This window comes from Microcebus murinus, chromosome 19, assembly GCF_040939455.1.
Source record: "Microcebus murinus isolate Inina chromosome 19, M.murinus_Inina_mat1.0, whole genome shotgun sequence".
In the NCBI taxonomy this organism is placed as follows: Eukaryota; Metazoa; Chordata; class Mammalia; order Primates; family Cheirogaleidae; genus Microcebus; species Microcebus murinus.
The window spans coordinates 29,949,623-29,968,364 of record NC_134122.1 but is presented as its reverse complement, the minus strand read 5'-3'; the positions used below and the strand labels follow the sequence as shown (position 1 = coordinate 29,968,364).

Genomic DNA, 18,742 nt, shown 5'->3' with positions numbered 1-18,742 from the left:
TCTGGGCGTGGGGTCCCTGGGCCGAAGCTTGCAGGACAGGACGGCAGAGCTGGCCACACATGCTTTGGAGGGGAGCTGGACAGAAGCTGCGGTGAGATGTAGGGAGAGGAAACCACCAGAAAGCTAACGGGACCTTGGGTGACATTAGTGGAGGCAAAGGAGGGATTTGCCTGGACTGAAGGAGGGCACAGGTGTCCACAGGAACAGCCACAAACAGGAGCACATCCAAGAACAGTGCCAGGACTGATCCCACGGGGTGGGGATGGACCTCTGGGACAAGTAGAGGTGCTGGGCCCAGAGAAGGCTCAGGTAAGCAGAACCCACATCAGGGATGAGGACCCAGGGGACAGAGGGACAGGGCTGAGGCGGGAACCTGTGGAGAGGTGGCTGCTGCCCAGCCAGAGTGAGCCTTGGCGCTGAGGTGTGCACGTGGCATGAGGGTCAGATAAAATGCCGGTGAGGTGATCCCTTGGACTGTTTCCTCTGCCATGAGCCTGTGGCCTCCCAGCATGGTCTTGGCCAGAGCCGCCCATGGGCATAGGGAAGATGACAGTGTGCCTGGGCCTGCTGCTGTGGGGGTGGGCACACGGTCTCATGTGCACACATGTGACACTCCATGCAGGTGCCAGGGCCCTGGGAACAGACCGTCCATCCCTAGGCTGCCCCAGCCTGGCTGGTGCCCAGCCACTCTGGCCAGGGCCAGTGTGCGAAGCTTGCCTGGGGGGCCAGCCACTGCCACTGCTGCAAATGTTCCTGGCCACTGGGTCAGCTACTGAGGAAGTCTCAGGGTGCAGGGCTGCATGGCTGGGGGAAGCCATCCCTGAAGAGGTAGCTTGGGATGACACTAAGGGCTGGCAGGTTGTGTGGGCAGAAGTGGGGGACAGCTGCCTGTGTGACACAGAGCAGAGGCTGGGCAAGGCGAGCAGTGGAGGCCCCAGAATGAGGCTGAAGTGAAGGCCCTGGGTGGGGAGGATGGAGAACCTGAGTCTGCAGTGGCAGGGCCTGGACACTGTCCTGGAGCCCAGGAGACTGGCTGTGTGGGCTTCTGGGAGGGAGGGGCCTCAGTTACAGATCCTACTGAGAAGACATGGACCACACCTGCATGGGAGGGTCCCCTGGCCACCACCCCTGCCTCCCTCTGCCTCATCTGCTGGAATTCAAAACACGCAGACCAAGAAGTTGGGGTCACATCTCTGGGTGGCCATTTGGTGTCAAAGTCTGGAATCTTCTAGAACTGGGCTTAAATTCTGGCCTTGCCTTAGGAATTTCATGACCTTGGGCAAGGTCTTCAACTTGTGTAGCACAGGGCCCTGGGGCAAGGCGGTAGAAGGTACTGGTGAGAGTCACGGACCCCATGACCACACAGAACCCAGAGGGAGGCCTGGGCTGGATCTGGCCTCTGAATGGGCAAGGGGCGGGCGGCAGCGTGGAGTGGCTCTGCTGAGTGTGAGGTAGGACAGCTAAGGGGACTTCGGGTGTGCTGGGGCTGGACCTGTGGGCCTGGGCCTTGAGGTGCAGGCCAGGGAGACCCGGGCCCAGGGGTGGTGGCAACGGATAGGGAAGTCCAGGGAGACTGCCGCTGTGAGTGGCCAGAACCGCCTGTGAGGACACCCAAGGGAGTCTGCAAGGGGTCTTGCAAGGGAGTCTGAGAAGAGGTGGCAGGAAGCAGAGGAGAAACCAGGAGGACACGTGTTAACGGTGCCAGGGCCCCTGAGCAGGCCTGGAGCACGTGCTCAAGGGCGGGGACCATGAGAACTGGAGCACGTGGACTGGAGCACGTGGACTGGAGCACGTGGACTGGAGCAGTGCCTCTGGGAAAAAGTTAGTAAAGGGGAAATGGTGGCATCTAGAGGGTGATGGGGGCATGCACAGAAAGGTGGCCAAGCGAGGAGGGCCCAAGACTGGCCTGGCCCCTTAGGGAAGTCTGTGGGAGCTTCTGGGAGAATCTGGAGAGGCTCCCCAGAGCACACACTGCTGGAGGGGGGGAGGCGAAATCAAGGTGCTAACATGTCAGGACTTCCAGGCTGGGCTGCACCACTCCAAGTCCAGGCATGATTTCTGACTGCGGGTGGATTAAATTGCAACTGGAACCGGACGGCAAGGCCTGGGGGCGTTGCACCTGCAGTTTTCCCAGAGGCAGGGCCTGTCTTATTAACTCAGTTACCTATAGGCCAGGTGGGAGCAGGGGGCCGTCAGCACCACCATTTCTCTGCTTGGAGGGTGCTGACGGGAGCCAGGCTGCTTCCACACCTACCCCTCCCTGCCTCTGCACCTGTGTGTCCCCACAGATCGCCAGAGGTGACCCTGAGCCCTCCCCCTGCCTGGCGGGGCCAGCCCCTCACTCCTACACAAGGGTGTCCCAGACAATCGCCACACTCCGTGGCAGCACCAGCTCTTGTTCCTCCTTTGCACAGCATGCAGGCGTGTTGTTCCCCCAGCAGAAACACGTGCACATGTGCGTATGCGCGTGCGCACACACACACACACACACACACCCCTTCTCCTGACTACACCGCCCCCTCCAGCAAAACTCCTTGGAGTTGCCTGTTGTCAATTGTCCAATTCCTCTCCTCCAACTCCTTCAGCCCTTCCCATCAGACCCTGACACCCCCCATACCAACTGTCCTTGCCCAGGTCCCCCGACGGCCTCCACACATTATCACGTCCTCATTTCTTAGCTCTCATCTCGGCTGCCGCGTCCGCAGCTGGTTTCCAGGTCACTGACCCTCTGGGCCTCCTCCCCGCCGGCCACTCCTTCTGCGATTCCTCCTCTGGTTCCTCCCCCTCTTTGCCCCGCCAGCCCTGCCAAGCTCTGGCCACTGCTGCATGGGCTGTCCTGCAATGCCTTCATCTTTCCTCTCACCCACTCTGGCCACCTTGAACGCCACTGATAACTCTCCAGTGTGGATCTCCGGTCCACACCGCTCCTGGGACCCTTCCTCTGCTTGATGTCTAACTAGCATTTCAACCGTAGCAGGTCCAAATTAAAGCCTGGCTGCCTCCTCCCCAAGTCTGCCTCCCCCAGGCATGATCCCCTGCTGCCCAGCCCCAGGAGGGGCGTCCTTGGGGCTGTGATGAGTGCAGTTTGTGGCCTGACCTGCCTTTCTGGGGAAGCCCAGCTAACCTTCGGGGGCTTAGACCAAACCCTGGGGGGCAGCCTCACTCTTCTCTCTCACGCCTTGCACCAAATCTGTCTTAAGTCCCATTTTGGCTCTCCCTTCAAAGCACACCCAGAATCCAATCCCTTTTCACCACTGCCAGCTGCCTCTCACCTCCATGATGGCAGCAGCCTCCTCGCTGGCCTCCCTCCTTCACCTGTAGTCTAGTCACCAAGCAGCAGCCAGAGAGAGCCTTTTAAAGAGCGACCTTGTGGGGCCTCGTGTGCAGTGGCTGTAAACAGCAGCCTCCTCGGTAGTGCACACGGTCTGGTTTTTGTCCGGGTTGCCCTAAGGGACCTTAGAGACAACCTTTTCCAATGGACATTCATGTCTCTGACCTCGTGCTGTCCTCAGTCTAGGCTCCAGGGCACCACGGCCAGGGTTTACGCTGGGCAAATTGTCATGTCTACCTGCACCAAGCTGCAAAATGAGAAGCATGTGATTGAGGCCCTATGCAAGGCCAAGTTCAAGATCTCTGGCACCAGAAGGTCCACATCTCAAAGCAGGGGGGCTTTACCACGTTTCATATGGATGAATATGAAGACATGGCGGCTGAGAGGTGGCACATCCCAGATGGTTGTAGGGTCAAATGCATCCCCACTTATGGCCCCCTGGACAAGTAGCAGGCCTCATAGGGGGCTCATGAGGGCTTCCACTGTGCAGCCCCCCCTTACTCATGCCCCCCCAATAAATCCTACTTCTTGTCTAAAAAAAAAAGTGGGACCAGACCACCCTCTGTTCACATCCTCCAATGACTCACACATTGCTCAGAGTGGAAGCCAAAGCCCCATGGTGGCCCAAGAGGCACACATGCTCCACTTCCCCCTCCCCCTCGTCTCCTTGACCTCATTGCTTCCCACTCCTTCCTGTGGTCACGGTGCTGCAGCCATGCTGGCTTCCAGGCACATTTGCACCACAAGACCTTTGCACCTGCTGTCCCGGCTGCCCAGAATGTTCTTCCCGCAGACATCTGCATGCCTCATTCCCTCACCTCTATCAGGACTGTTCAGGTGTTAGCTTCTTAGGGACGCCTACCCTGACCACTCAATTTAAAACTCAGACCCCTCCATTTGCTCTTCCAATCCTGCTTACCTTATTTTTCTTCCATAACATTTATCACCTTCTAAACGACTATCTGAGTCACTTATTTATTATGTCTCCTGTCTGGTTCGTCCCACTAGCAGGTAAGCTCCTAGTCTGTCCTGTTTATAACCCGAGTACTAAGGCAGCAGCAGGTGGGCAGCCCTCAGGATGTATTAGCTGACGGCTCAGTGGATTCTACCTAGCAGGGAAGCATCTGTCTCCTGCAGGTGGAAGGTTGTGCAGGGATCCCCATGGCTGCAGGGTCTCCCAGGTTGGGGCACAGCTGGCTGGGCACAGGCAGCAAGAGCCTGGCAGGCCCCACTGGTCCTCTATGGGTCCTGCCATCTATAACTGCTTAGGCCTCACTGGGACCCCTTCAGGCTCTGCCCTGGCATTGGGGCTGCAGCCCAAGGGTGGCCCTACACCTGCACGCACGACTATGTATTTGTTGGAGGGGCGTGCGGGGCACTTTTCCCCTGGCTGGGACCCCCCTTACCCCAAGTATGGTTGCAGACATTCTCAAGGATACTGGAGTCCCAGATGTCCAGATATCAAGCCTCACCTGGAGCAGCTGCCCTCCACTCTCCAGACCTGGCTTTGTTCTTATCAACAACGTGGTGGAGTTGGCATGAGAGGGCACTGCCTGCTCCCACCTGCACTGTCCTTCCCCAGCACAGCTGAAGTGGCTCCACACTGCTTCCTTGCCCCTACGCACACTGCCCTGATGTGACTTGTGTCACCTGCCTGGCAAATGCCTCTCCCTCTTTCAAGGCCACTGCCCCACGGGGTTCTCCAGGCCTTCTCCAAGTCGGTGCTCAGTGACTCCTCCACCAATACAAATGGCAGGACCTGGGCCTGGGTGTTCTGCTTGTGAGCAACTCAAGGTCACTGGACAATCAGCCTGGAGCAGGTCCCCAGCACAGAGTAGTGAAGAAGCTCCAAGAGGGAGGTGGCCTTAGTGAGCTGGGCATCACTGCTGAGTGTGCCCTGTCCCCACCCTAGACCTCAACTCTGCTGACACTTGGGGCCAGGTCATTCTTTGCTTTAGGCCCTGTCCCATGCTGATAGGAAATTTAGCAGCAAACCTGGCCTCTACTCTCTAGGTGCCAGTAGCACCTTCTAGTTGTGACAACCAAAAAATGTCTCCAGACATTGCCAAGGGTCCTGAGAGGCAAAGTCACCCCCAGCTGCCCCAGAGACTCTCTTGGGCTCTAGTCTCCTTGTAATAGGGGAGGGATGAGCCCCAACACATGCTAAATCAGTTGGATCTCAAAGAGGAAACCGGCTACAATGGCAGGCACAACTTCCTGCCCACCAAAGTGAGGAGCAGAGAGGGTCCTCTCCTCAGCTGGTGGCTGAGTCCAGGGGCGGCAGCCACAGCCATGAAGGAACCAGAAACATGAGTTTCCTGATCTGAGCCAGGGTCCAGGGTCGTGACCCAGAGCCTGCAGGGGCCTGAAGAGAGAGCTGTAGGTGAGGACTCTGCTGCCCCATCTGAGTGCGCATCAGTCCCCTGTGCGTCTGGCAGCTGCCCGTCCTCTAGGTGACCCGAGGAGCAGGCTGAGTCAGAGACTGGCCAGGAGCTGGGGACTCCTCCTGCTCTAGCACAAGGTACAAACGACTTTGACAGAAGGCAGCAGACAATGGAAATCACGCTCTCGCAGACAACCTCAACTCACATGTACTTAGGCGCTGTGGGAACACTCAGTCCTCCCAGCAGCCCTGTGAGGCTGACATTTTATACCCCCTTCACAGAGATGGAAACAGAAGCATAAGGAAGTTAAATCCGTTCACTCTTTCAGAGCGATTTCCTGAGTGTCAACTAGGACTTGACCAAGGTCACTAGCCGGTGAGACAGTGCTGGGTCCCTGGTGCTGCACCATCTGACCACAGAGACGCCCAGTGCCTCCAGGAGCAATGAGGGGTGTCATCAAACAAGACTCCCTGGAGGTCCCACCACTGCCCCAAACAAGGCAGCTCTGCTACTACTTGTCCACAAACGATTTTGCTTGGGGTAAAAAAAAGGCTTTTCCTACTGACATTCTGAGAGTCTGAGCTTGGAAAAGGCAGGAACTTTGGAAATTACTGCCTAAGCCTGGGCCCAGTTTGCATCTCCCACTTCTATTGAGGTAGGTCACCCCATTCTGAGTGAGTCAGAAGCGGATTGATAGCCTGCCCGCTGGCCAGGGGCCCTGCCAACATTACAACAGTTTTCAGGAGCCCTCCGAGTCCCCAGTTTGGCTCCCCACATGTAGGCCCAGGCCTCTGCCGCCTTCTGGGGACTAGTGATGAGCTGGAGCAGAGACCAGCAAGCTGCGTCCCCCCGAAAGCTGGCATGCCAGAGCCGTGGGGGACGTGCAACACCCCCAGGGCAGCCGCTCAGAGGGCCTTTGAAACAGACAGGATATATTTTAAAGTCACCTAGCATCGCCCCGTACACGTGCAACTGTATTTCCTAAGGCCATCGACTAGGGCACACAATTTTGTTCAGACCCACTGACCCTCGGGGAAGGGAGAAAAGCCAGGCAAGGGGAGGCTGGCAGGTTGCCTGGTGTGGGGGCATCACCCAGCTGCAGGCAGAGCATAAGATCTTGCTCCCTTTTTCTGCTCCAGAGCTGGCTCTGCAAAACCATGTGCAACTGCACTTTTGCGTAATTAAATCTCACTTTAAAGGCACCTGAGGAGACTTTTGGGGTCAAAAGACTTTGTGCTAAGTGAGTTTTTTTTTTCTTTTACATTTTATATTTTAATTTGGTTAATTGATCTTTAAAAAGTGGGGGCATACCTAAACTCGCCAACAGAAAAGTTAGCTGAGTTAGAGTAAGTTTGTCACACGCCCAACTGGCAGAGCTCTTACGATTTTATGTGAATTTCTCCCATCTGAGGGGGCTGGCGTTTGGGGGCAACTGTCGCAACACCATGTCCCCGAGGGACTCAGTGAGACTCAGGCTTGCTGGGAGGCTGCAGGAGCACTTGGCACCAGTGGGCATCTCCACAACAGGCTCTGGGGTGTCCGCTGGAGGGAGGATCAAAGGTGGATTAACTCAGAGAGGGGCTCACACTTCTGTAGTACATGCGGGAGCTTCCCATTCAGAAATCTCCAGATCAATGCGCAACCAATACTGCCCCCCCCCCCAACTAGTCACACATCGGAGGACGACATTTCTTTTCCAACCTGGTAGATCTCACGAGAAACACCCTGAGTCACAAGCACGCGCAGCAGCCAGCCCCGCAGAGCGCTCCCCCTCCAGCGAACGCTGTCTAGAGAGGCCCCTTTTCAGCAGCCCTGTCATTCCAGAGACCCACAAGCCACTGTCCCCTCTGGTGGTTCACTGGTGCCCCCACTCATCCTTCACCTCAGGAGTTGGGGTCAGAGTGAGATTCCCACAAAGAAGGCAGAGGCCAGACCCTGGCCACATGCAGGCCACTCGCAGAGGTACCTGGCCGTGGTCCTGGTTGCCCAAGTGCCACTTACTAGGCTGCTACCACCAGCCTGGTGCAGCACCCAGCACCATCGGCCACCACTCCTGGCCCTCACGACAAGCCTGTGACACAGGTGACGGTGTCTCCATTTTACAAACAAGGAAGCAGATGCCAGGGCGGGTAAGTGCTTGGCTCAAGGGTACATGAACAGTGAGGGTGACAACGGCAGGTGGGAACGCAGGCCCCGATGGAGCATTTACTGTGCTCACCAAGTGGAGAACAGAGAGTGGCACCTGTGCCTCCTACCCCAGGCTTCTGCCCGGAAGCCACGTGCTGGAGAAAACTCAGGAAGGTGGAGGGACAGGTACCTCGGGGAGTGACAATTCTCGAGGTGCCCTTTGGACCCCACATGACAGTGTTTGCTGCTTTTCCTCAGGCCAGAGCCCTTTAAATAAACACAACCCACACATTCTTGTGTTTGTATAAAAGATATTTACTTCAATTATCACACCTAGGGTGCTAGTGAATAATAATAATACATGGTGTGAGTTTCATACAGTGATATTGCTTCTCCATATCATATAGGGACCGTTGTACAGTGCTGAGAACAAACATCGTATGGCTAACCAAAGACAGAAGGGACAGCGCCGAGCGGCCGACGGGTGCCTCCCCCACCCCCACGCCAGCCAGATCAACTTTGACTCTTAATGTTGAAAACAAATAGCAAGAAATAAAATGTTATTAGAGATGAGTCACAGCAACACAACAGAGGCTTCTCAAAAGCTATTTGTACAAAAATGACGCCTTTTTTCTTTTTTTTTCTTTTTGGTCAATTGGGGGGTCTCTGTGAGGATTTTAAAAAAAATCTGTGATTGTGAGTATTAACAAACGAGCTCTAAAAACATCTAAGACTTAGTGCGTTACAGAAAATATAAAATACTGCTAAAATGTAAGACACCACAATCCACTGGGGGGAGCTGAGCTTATTAAGAGCTGTCCGGAAGATTCGGCCACCCTGTGCGCGCGTCTTGTGCTGTTAGTAGTCTGGACAGGAGCGCGGCGCTACCCGCCCTCACGGCAAGTAGTTATTGCACAAACGCAAAGAGCTAGGTCTCTTACTCAATGGAAAGGGACGTGGGGAAAACCGCCTTTTTTTCCCTCCATTTTCATTTTATAATAAGCTATTCTCAAATGCTTTAAGAATTTTGAATGAATTCTCACGTCTCCAAAATGCACAGCATTTTCTGAGGGGTCTCAGATGGGGGGGACATGAGACGCCCATTTTCTCAAGGAAAGAGGTGGAAAATGGTTTGAGAGAGAGAGAGAGAGAAATGCATAGACTAATTAGAGAAAAATGAAAACCCTTTGGCGGGTTAGGGGCAGGTGTTTTGTTGGAGGGCTTTCTTTCAAAGAAGAGAACAAAATCAGGACCCCCCCAACAACGTCAGGGAAGGGGAGAAGTCATGGCCTGGAAGGAGGTGCTCTGCCGAGTGATTCAGGGGTCCGGTGGGTCCTTGGCCAGTGGAGCCAGCTGTCGGGCCCCACCTTGGGGTGTGCAGGGCCCCTGCCTTGGCCTGGGGGAGCTTCCTTCTGCTGGGCCCGTGGGCTCAAGGCAGCCCCACCTCATCCTTACACTTGGTTAGCAAGCAACTGGATGTCTCACTGGCCATGCCACTAGACACAGAAAGCTTTCTCCACATCCAACCTTCTTCCACATTTAACCACATTAAAAGGAAAAGGGGCTCCCCGCCCATGACCTCCCAGGTGAGTCCTCAAGCCACAGCCGGTACTAAGAAACACTGTTGCTTCAAAGATGGTTTTGACCAACTTGGTATGCAAGGAAAACAACAACAACAACAACAACAACAAAAACCAACCAAAACATATCAACCCATGTGAACCTTGCAAGAAACATTCTCTCACTTGGACGTGACTGTCTGCACCAGGCCGCTGTGCCCTCTCTGACCAGGGCTCGCCACAACTTCATGAACCCAGAAGTCTTACCGGAGGCTCTAGGAGGCTTTGGGGAACTGAACTTGGCTTTTCTAAGTTTCCTCTGCAGCTCCTCACGAGAGTGGCCTTGAACCCGGCACTCCCTTCCATTGGCAGATTTTTGTTCATAAACTCTCTCGTGTAAAAAGTTAGACACATAGAGACCACCAGTTTTTGAGTGGCTACTCTGGAGACAGGTGTTTGACTCTGCTGGAGAAACCCCCTCTGCCCGCCAGACAAGTCCCCAGACGCTTCGGGTCTCTCGGGGAGGCGGGAGGGGAGGAGGCAGAGGACAGTAACCACTGGAGTGATAGCAAAAAGCATTTATAATAACAACAACACAAAACAATAATACACTCCTGATAAGTACTTAAATGATTAACCTAATAATAAATAGAAGAGGATAGAAATAATTTTTTTTTTTTCTCAAGGAAACATCCTTTTATAATTATCCTCATGCACGCTGGCAGGTCAGTAGCAGTTAGTCCATCTCAACAAGACAAGGTTAAGTGCTGGAAGGGATGGCTGTGGTCTCAGACACTCAGGAAGGGTCTCAGCTGTGGAATCACAAACACCCGCCACCCTGCCTCACTGGGCCAGCGCTTCCGGCCACAGCCCGGGGACGCCGCACGCCCAGCTCCGTGGTCAGTGACAGGCAGGCTGGGAGGCTGAGGGGGTTGGGCGTGGCCTGTTTTCCCTTCGGTTCATGAACAAACGGAACTACAGTGAACATACTCATCCACAACCTGAATCGTCCTGGTCTAAAGCTTACTTTGAGTTCATTTGGTGTGCAATACGTTATCTTTTAAAAATGAAGAAAAATGATTTCTATTGCACAGAGCTTTTACACATAAGTCATCCATTTAAGTGCTTTCTGTTTAAAGCAAACTACACACACACACACATAAAAAAAAAAAAAGACGAAAAAGGGGGAAAAAGGAATTATAAAACAAAAGCAGCTCCGCGCCACTTCAATGCGTCTTGCTGAATGGTGTCTTGTTTCACCGACGGAAGTCCCGAGGCTTCCGTACATACACACTGTGCTTCTGATTATTTCCATAGGGATGTAGCTGTGACATTGGGGTATAAGGCACCTTTCCTTTCTGATCACAGAAAGCTTGATACATAGCATACAGCATATTTTGTGGTAGAAATTAAAGCCTAAACACTACAGAAATTACAGTAACGCAGACTACACTTCTTAACAATTATTGAATAAACTAAAATGATCCATGAAAAATAACTCAAAGGCATTTTAAAAGTTTAATAACAGGGGAATGGGGAAGTGCACATTTATGCATAGCCTCATGTCTTTCTCTCACCAGCCTCTTTTTTTCAGGATTTTTTCGCCTACAATGCCCAACTTTTAAAGTTAGCATTTTGGAGTAGACTAGGCGCTTTGGAAATGTCTTGTTAAAGCTAAATGTCACTTCATCCAAAAATGAAAACTCGAAATGATGCCACTGATGGCATGGACATGGTCGGTATCTTTGGAGGGGAGGTAGCGGTGGGTGAGGCCAGGGCAGGAGGGGCAGTTCCTGGGAGTGGGGTGCACAGGACAAAGTCGCATTTTCTTCTACCCCCCTGGCCAGGAATGAGGTGCACAGGCCATCAGGGCTTCTGGGGTCAGGAAGACTCCGGGCTGGGGCTCAGTTAACATTTGGCTTCCTGCACCCGTCATCCCCTTTCTCTTCTGTCCTGACGGACCCCGAGGGTCCTGGCCTTAGCTTCTAGCCCATCTCTAAGGATTTCACAGCCTGGATCTTTTATTAACTTTATTGGGAACTCGTGTTCCCTTTCCCAGTAGTTTTCATCTACAAAAAAAGCAAAACTTGAAGGGAATGGAAATAGTATTGTCAAACTGGACCTCACATGCTCTCTTAGCACGCAAGTGTGCCGGCCAAATCGGCACTGAATGCACTGCGAGATGAAACCATGTCACTTTAGAGTCCCAGGCCACTACCTTACCACTTAGGGCACGAGCTCTGCTCTGGTGGTCACAAAGGCTTCCTTAATGTTGTCAAGACCCAAATGAAACTGCAGAAGAGCTGGCAGGGATTTCTAAATGCGAGCTTTTCCTGGTAGATGCCCAAGTACATGATGACAGCACAAATCCTCAGGATGCCACTTCCAAATTCTCTCCCTCAGGCGAACACTTTGGCCACCAGAGTGGGTGGAGTTATCAAACCAGCAGCCTGGGAGCGAGTTTTCTGCAGAACTGGATGGAAACTGGCAATATTCTTCGGGGGAGAAAGGGTCATGTGACTGCAGGCTGCAGAGAGCCAGCTACCCTTTTCTGTCCTTGCGATATTTGATGTCTGCAAAGGTGAACTTCCAGCAAAGCTGAACCAATGATCCCCAGTGCCAAATACAATTGACACTGGATAGCTACAGCGTACCCCAGTGCCAGGTAGGATCATGGGGAGGCATCCTCATGTGGCCATGCAGGGACAGCCCAGGGCAAGCAAAAGGGCTGTGGATGGATCTTAACAGCTGAGCAGGAAAGCAAAGGCAGACCAAAGACAAGGCCCTCTGAGGCCTGAGATGGCCCCTCCCTGTTTGCAAAGGAAACAGCTGCTGGAGCTTTAGGAACAGGTGGAAGTCAAGAGAAAAATCCATGTGCCTCGCAGAGCACAGCTGTCTGTCCATGTTGTGCTCACAGAAGAGACAAAAAGCCTGCTCACCAGGCCAAGAGACGCTAACATGCGGTAGCTCTCCCACCCAGCCCCGAGCCCACATGCCTCACAGCGCTGTGGGGTGTGGTTCTGACTGACGTCACATGGCGAGCAGGCTAGTGAGGTAGAAGGGGATGATGAGGAGTGTGAAGATGAGGGAGGGCAACCAAGGAGGGATGGGGCCCCCCGAGGCGTGGTGGGAGCCAAGCCTCCAGCCTCAAGTACCGTAGCTAACAGCTCTCCCTGCACAACTGGCCTGGAGGCCCCAGAAAGCTGGGCCTTGGAAGGACTGAGGGCATACTTCAGATTTTACTGGCCTGCCGAGAAACACACGTCATAGTGCATTTAAGGCAAAGGCCATTGTCCCTCAGCCCAACAAGATCCAGTAAGTCACTATCACCACTTTGCTTTGTGCTAATCCCAGAGGGATGTGGGTATATTTCCCCAGGCTCTGCTGCTATTCTTCAGTGAGACCTGTTTTTCTAAAATCAGAGGAATGAGAAACATTGCATAGAATGTCAACAGAGTTCATCAATCACCCCTGTATAAAAGGACATGAGTTCAGGAGAAACAAAGAAATCCAGTCCAACTTTAGTCAGCAAGGCACCTGCCTGTGACTGAGCTCATCTGGTGACTCCTGTTCCCATCTCTCTTTAGGCACAACCATGGCACATGGTCTTAGGATCGTTAGCCACTTCTCTGGATTACAGCACGACCTGCTTCCTGCTCAGTTTTCTCCTGAGCTGCATGCCTGACCTTAGCATTAGCCAAGAAGGCAGACGGGGTGTGTGAGAGCTTGCCATCTGGTCCTGGGGGGTGTCCACAGAGGAACACTCAGCCCAGAGTTCTGTTGCACCAACCAGCAGATCTGCCCGGCCATGTCAGACAGGATGGTTTCTAAGTGCAAAGGAAACAAAGACGCCGACAGGAAGGAAACTGGGCAGGGAAGCACTTGTGCTTTGGAAGGACAAGGGAACTGTTATCTTTCTCTCAATTACTTTCATAGACAGACAGCAGCGTGGTTTGATAGCCATCCTATGAGTCATGATCCTGGCATTTCTCAGAGATTTCTCCCAAGCCTGCATCCTGCTCTGATCCTGCCCCTGCAGACTCTTCCCTGGAGATGACCAAAGCCATCTCATGAGGTCATGCACCTCAGGCAGGGTGGCAAGGAGAACAGGGTTGAGCTACGCGGCCTTGATGAGCCTTTCTAAAGAAGAGAGATCTGGTGAACAGAAACCACAGATATCTTGACGGATCCAGAAATTCAAGAGGGGAGGTTGGAGGTTACCTGGGAGCTAGGTGGGGACAGAAGACTCTCTTTTTTGGGGTGAAGTAAGCCACAGGTCTAGGACAGAACCCACACACCTGCCACCTTGGATACCACAAAGGAACGTAGGCAGGAACCAAGGGCCAAGAGGCTAAAAGTGAACACTGATTTTATGCTGAGCTTCCACTTAGCCCGCTAAGTAATGGCAAAAACCTTATGTTATGAACACTGCCTCCAATTAACAAAAAGAAGCCATTTCAAATGGTATAATGGAGCTTGTAATTAAGTGTTAGTGTTTTATATGGAACCGTTTCCCCCAGGGGAGAGGTACAAATCAGCTTTTTAAACTGATAGAGCGTAAAGAGGAGGAGGGTCGGCTGCCTGCTACTGCTTGGAACGCCAGCCAGCGGAAGGGAGACCACACCAAGAGGACACTGTTCAAGGCACTTGAATATTGCTTATCAAGATGAAAGATTAACCCTTAGACTCAGACTGAGGGGCCCAAAGAGGAGGGGGTGCGTCCCACTCCACAGGTTGCTGTGTTATTTAGTGGCAGCTCTTAGAAGTATTACAGACAGTGCTAGCTTAACACAAAAGATCGTAAGGTTTGAACTCAATTAAAAGAAAAATAAATAATAGGGGAAAAAATACAATCACAGAACTGCAAGCAAAATTTAACCAACTGATTGTGTCGAGCACCCAGATGTAAGTCTGGCAAAAAAAGACAGAATGGAAATCAACAATAACCTAGTTAAAAATTAAAATTAAAAAAAAATAACAAAAAATAACAAAAATGATTAAATTGCTTGGAAGGGCCAAAGTGGCTGTTTTAGACTGTTATTATTTGGCCACTAGAATGGAGAAATTTATATTTTTTCAATTTCCTCAGATTTAACACCTTTGTAAATAACAGTCATGCCTTTAAAACTAAAACACTAGCCTACTATTTCCCGTTAACTCCCTGCTTTTCATTCTAACGAATATTAGATGATACTTAGAGATTCATCACACATGATGACAAAAGTCCCTCGAGGTTTTCGTGGAGAGGACACCACAGTTCTGTCGGCGGCTCTGCTTCTCACTGTCCTAAGGGTCACTGATGCAAACTCACTCTTCTGAATGCACCTGAATCGAGCCAGATGTGGATCCATTTCCCCTTAAGCTCCTCCATTTTGAATTCTCTCCTCACTGAACCAGATTTCAAGTTCAGAAATGATGCAACCATCAAAAGACAAACAAACGGCCTGCCTCCCAGCCTCCTAGAGCCTTCTGAAAACTTCTCATTCATGAAAAGGCATTGTCTTTAGTGTAGTGACTCTTAAATTTGTGAAAACTTGAACTAAGTGCTGCAGTTGCAGGTTAAAAGACTGTAAATGAAATACATAATCTCTAAAACATCATGCAAGAAATGTGGTTGCACATCTTACAGTCAAAGTCCTACAAGTTAATTAATAACAAGCACACTGAGGTGTAATAGCGGGAGCATACCTTTAAAATTATAACTCCCTCCCACCCCCCCAAATCAAAAAAAGTAATATTAATTAAACTTAAGAAATAATGAATGCACCATTAAAATGTCATCCAAAGATGTTGACCTAAGACAAAGGTTTCAATGATACACAATACGGTCAAAAAGTTTTCAATCAGTAATATACAGTATGACAACTACATCTTGTAAATTATACCCAATACTGCCGGCAGTCTATCCCTCTAAAGAATATTTGCCCCTTTCATCCCTTCCTAACAATCAGATAATAAAATACAGCACCTATAAATAAGCAAAAAAAAAATATATATATATATATACCGAAATCATCTATTGTTAGTTTAAAGATATGGCAATAAAGGAGTCTAAATTAGCAAACTTGTAGAAGCCATAACTGATAAAACAGCTTATTGAAAAAAGGTGGCAGTAATGCACTCTATGTGTGCACAGGTACTTAAGAAAATACACAGACGTATAAAATTGCACACACACACGCACGCATACACTCATCCACCTCTATTTTCACGCATATACACATAGACAACAGGAGGAATCAGAGACAAGTTAGACTTCTGATTTGTACTTAGACTGCCTTAAACTGTGCATAAAAGAACTTTCTAAGAGGTGAACTGAATGCAGGGCAAATGGTCTGGCATGGAAGCGAAGAGCATCAACGATTTGGTGTGAGTTTGGGCCATCTCTATAGGGGTGGGAGGGGAGCTCAGACTGTCAACTTCTCTCTTCTGCAGGGAAGGAAGCTTCCCACAAATTCAACAGAGTCATCAGTGCTTGTGGTGGGAAGAAAGGGGAAGAGAGAGTGCGCAAGAGCCCTGCCCAGGCCCAGGGAGCATCTTCCCCTGGGAGGGCTTAGTCCATCAGGTGCCCAGAAGAGTGGTGTGAGGTGGGGTGCCTTCTGTGCCAAGGAAAGACTTGTGGACTGCTGTCTACACAGAACTGCCCGCTGTGACCTTGCTGGCCTACTCTTTCCTCCTTGCTTTCAATGCTCACACCTGTGCAGACGCATGGACACAGATAGACACCATAAATTAAACAAAATGAACAGATACGTGCTACAGTTCTAACTTGTCTCCTAAACCTCCGAGATATGAGGTCTGATCAGCGTGCTCTGCGGTTAGAGGTTAAAAAGCAGATTATAAAATACCTAGATTCGGATCTTTTCTTTTTGTCCTGATTTGGCCTAGAATGGAGTGTATTAAACAAACTCTGGTCAGCAAAAGCCCAGAGTCAGTTAAAGCTATGGATCAATGTGCACTACATGTCAGGATTCTATTCACGTACAAGAAAACACTACATCAGCTACCACAAAATCAGATATTTTCCTGATGTGACTTTTCTTTTTGTTAAAAAATATGTGGAGTAAATGTGTTTTATTTTAATTCAAAGTTTCAAACGAGAAGATTCTTTTCTTGAAAATATTTAGGAATCCAAACTAGTGTGTTTAGAGTCGGTTTGACTGTGCAATCTCTTAGTGGCAACTGAACAGCTACAAAAACTTTCTTTTTTAATTTTTCTGAAAAATCCCCCCCCCTTTTTTTCCTGGTTTAAGAAGATAATAGTGTATTATCGCTCTGAAGCCATTAGATGGCAGATAAAAAGCCCCCTTTTAATATGTGGGTTTGACTTTTTTTTTTAAAGCCCACACGAAAGAGGAGGGCGCAAGGCAAAGCTGTAAGAGTTATTCCAGAACCTGTGGAAATCACTTAGGGCAATAAAAAAAACACTTCAGGGTACAAAAAAGCTCGACTACACATTTCCGTTTTCTTCCTTGAAAACACGACATAGATTGGGCTTAATGCTCCTTTGTTTTCTATATGCACCTTGGCCTATGGCGATTTTGCCCTGTGGCCCGCAGGGCGTAAGTGCGCAACACGGTCCCGGCCGTGGAGTCGGCGCCCGCCCCGGCCCGGCTCGGCCTGACTCGGCCCGGCTCGGCCCAACTCGGCCAGGCTCGGCCCGGCTCGGCCAGATTCGGCTCGGCTCGGCCCGGCTGGCGGGGCTGGCGGCGCCTCTCAGAACTCCCATTCGATGGGTTCCTCCCGGCTGGCGGCCTTCTCCAGGCGGTGGATTATGCTGTTCAAGTTCGCGGCCTTCTTCTTCCTCAGGGGGTTGTCTCGCGAGTCCCTGGCGCCCGCCGCCTCGGGCAGGCCGAAGAGGCTCTGCAGCGAGCTGGGCCTGCGGGCGGCCGCGGGCGCGCTGGTGCTTGGCAAGGTGGAACTCCTCGGGGCGCCGTCCCGGGCCACGCCGGGGCCCTCCCCAGACGGGGCGGCTGAGGTAGCGGCGTCCTCTCCGGCCGCGAGTGCGGCGGGGTTTGGCAGGGGCCCCGGGCCGTCGGCGGGGCCCTCGGGCGGCGGCCGGGGCCGGCCCTCTTCGTCCGCGTCGTCGGGACCCGCGGTCCCCGAGGACGGCGGCTCGGCCTTCTCCGCGGGCCGCGGCGCCTCCTCCCGCTGCGCCTCGGCCGGTCCTCCCTGAGACTTGGTGGCGGCTGCGGGGCCGCCCGGCTCCTCAGCGTCTGGGGCACCCGGGCCGTCGGCGGCTTCCACGCCGGCCTCCACGCCGTCGCAGCTGTCGCCCTCTGAGCTGGGCGCTGCCCGGCCGCTCCGGGCCGACGGTGAGTCGCTGGCGCCGGCCTGGCCCTGGCTCCCGGCCTGAATTTCTTCAATGAACAGTTCTCTGCGGATCCGAGACCTACGAGACAGAAGCGGCGAAAGCCCGTGAGGTGGCCGCTGCGCAAGGGCCGGCAAGAGGCCCCTTCCCTCCGTCGCGCTGCAAGCTCGTGCTCTCACTCCCGCCCCAGCCTGGCTGCCCCTCTGCAGGCCCCTAGACCGACCCTGCAGCTGCAGGGGGCTCCCGCTGTGGCCAGACCCTGTGCACTTGTGTAAGCTGTTCCTTGCTTGGAAGGCCATTCCCCTCTTCTCCACTAGGACAAAGCGCCAGCCGCACTCATTGAATGGCACGCTTTCTCCATCCCATCCCATTTCGCCTCCAGCTAGACTGTGAAAGGCCAGCTCCCATTTAGTTTTTGTACACCGGGCCTAGCATGGTGCCTGGTATACAGCAATAAATGCTAGCTGAATTCATAAATAGCTGCTTGATAACCACTGTGTCCTCCTCAGGACTTCGGAGAGAGAACTGATTATTGAACAGTGGCCAAAGTGAAAATCTTCAGCTTCCAGCTCTGAGCCACAGAAGTCAGGGGCTTGTGGTTCAGGCTGGGGTGGGATTCCACCAGATTGTGTATTTCCAAGCAGTTCCCTCCTCTGAAGGGAGAAGACCAGGGAAAGGTCACTTGATCAAGCAGGTAGGAGACCAAGTATGTGCTTTGACACATCAAGTGAGTTTTAATGCAGCTGAGTTCGGCCTACAGTGGAAAATGTGCTTCTAGTACTTTGCTGGGACACTGTACTCAGTATGGCATCCCCCATTGTGAAGCCATTAGTGTCACCATGAAAGGGCTCTTGTTAAATCTGTTCCCAAGTTTCTCCTCCCATCATGCGAAGAGTACTAAGGCTCAATCCCACCTCTCTCTGTTTCTTCCTAAGGGCTGAAAAAGCCCCTGAGAATGTGCAGACCATTAGTGGAAAAGCATCTTCAGGTGAATTAGCACCAGCGCCAGGCCCAGTGTCTTGCAGAAACT

The 18,742-nt window shown here is 52.2% G+C and overlaps 1 protein-coding gene and 1 pseudogene across 11 annotated transcripts in view; one reads left to right on the top strand and one right to left on the bottom strand.

Moving 5' to 3' along the window:
• The window catches only part of CUX1 (cut like homeobox 1), a 362,228-nt gene that overhangs the window by 10,599 nt on the left and 332,887 nt on the right, over positions 1-18,742 (bottom strand). For 2 of the 11 annotated variants that reach the window (XM_012758886.3, XM_012758885.3), the window contains exon 24: positions 5,258-17,793. The exons of 4 other annotated variants lie outside the window; for them this stretch is intronic. In XM_012758886.3, coding sequence (XP_012614340.1) covers positions 17,118-17,793 — 676 coding nt within the window. In that variant the 3' untranslated portion in view covers positions 5,258-17,117. Of the gene's footprint in view, positions 1-5,257; positions 17,794-18,742 lie in introns of those variants that run through there. 5 more of the 11 variants (XM_012758887.3, XM_075995364.1, XM_012758889.3 and 2 more) reach the window with 3 other exon arrangements.
• Positions 3,316-3,468, top strand: LOC142862490 (uncharacterized; annotated as a pseudogene).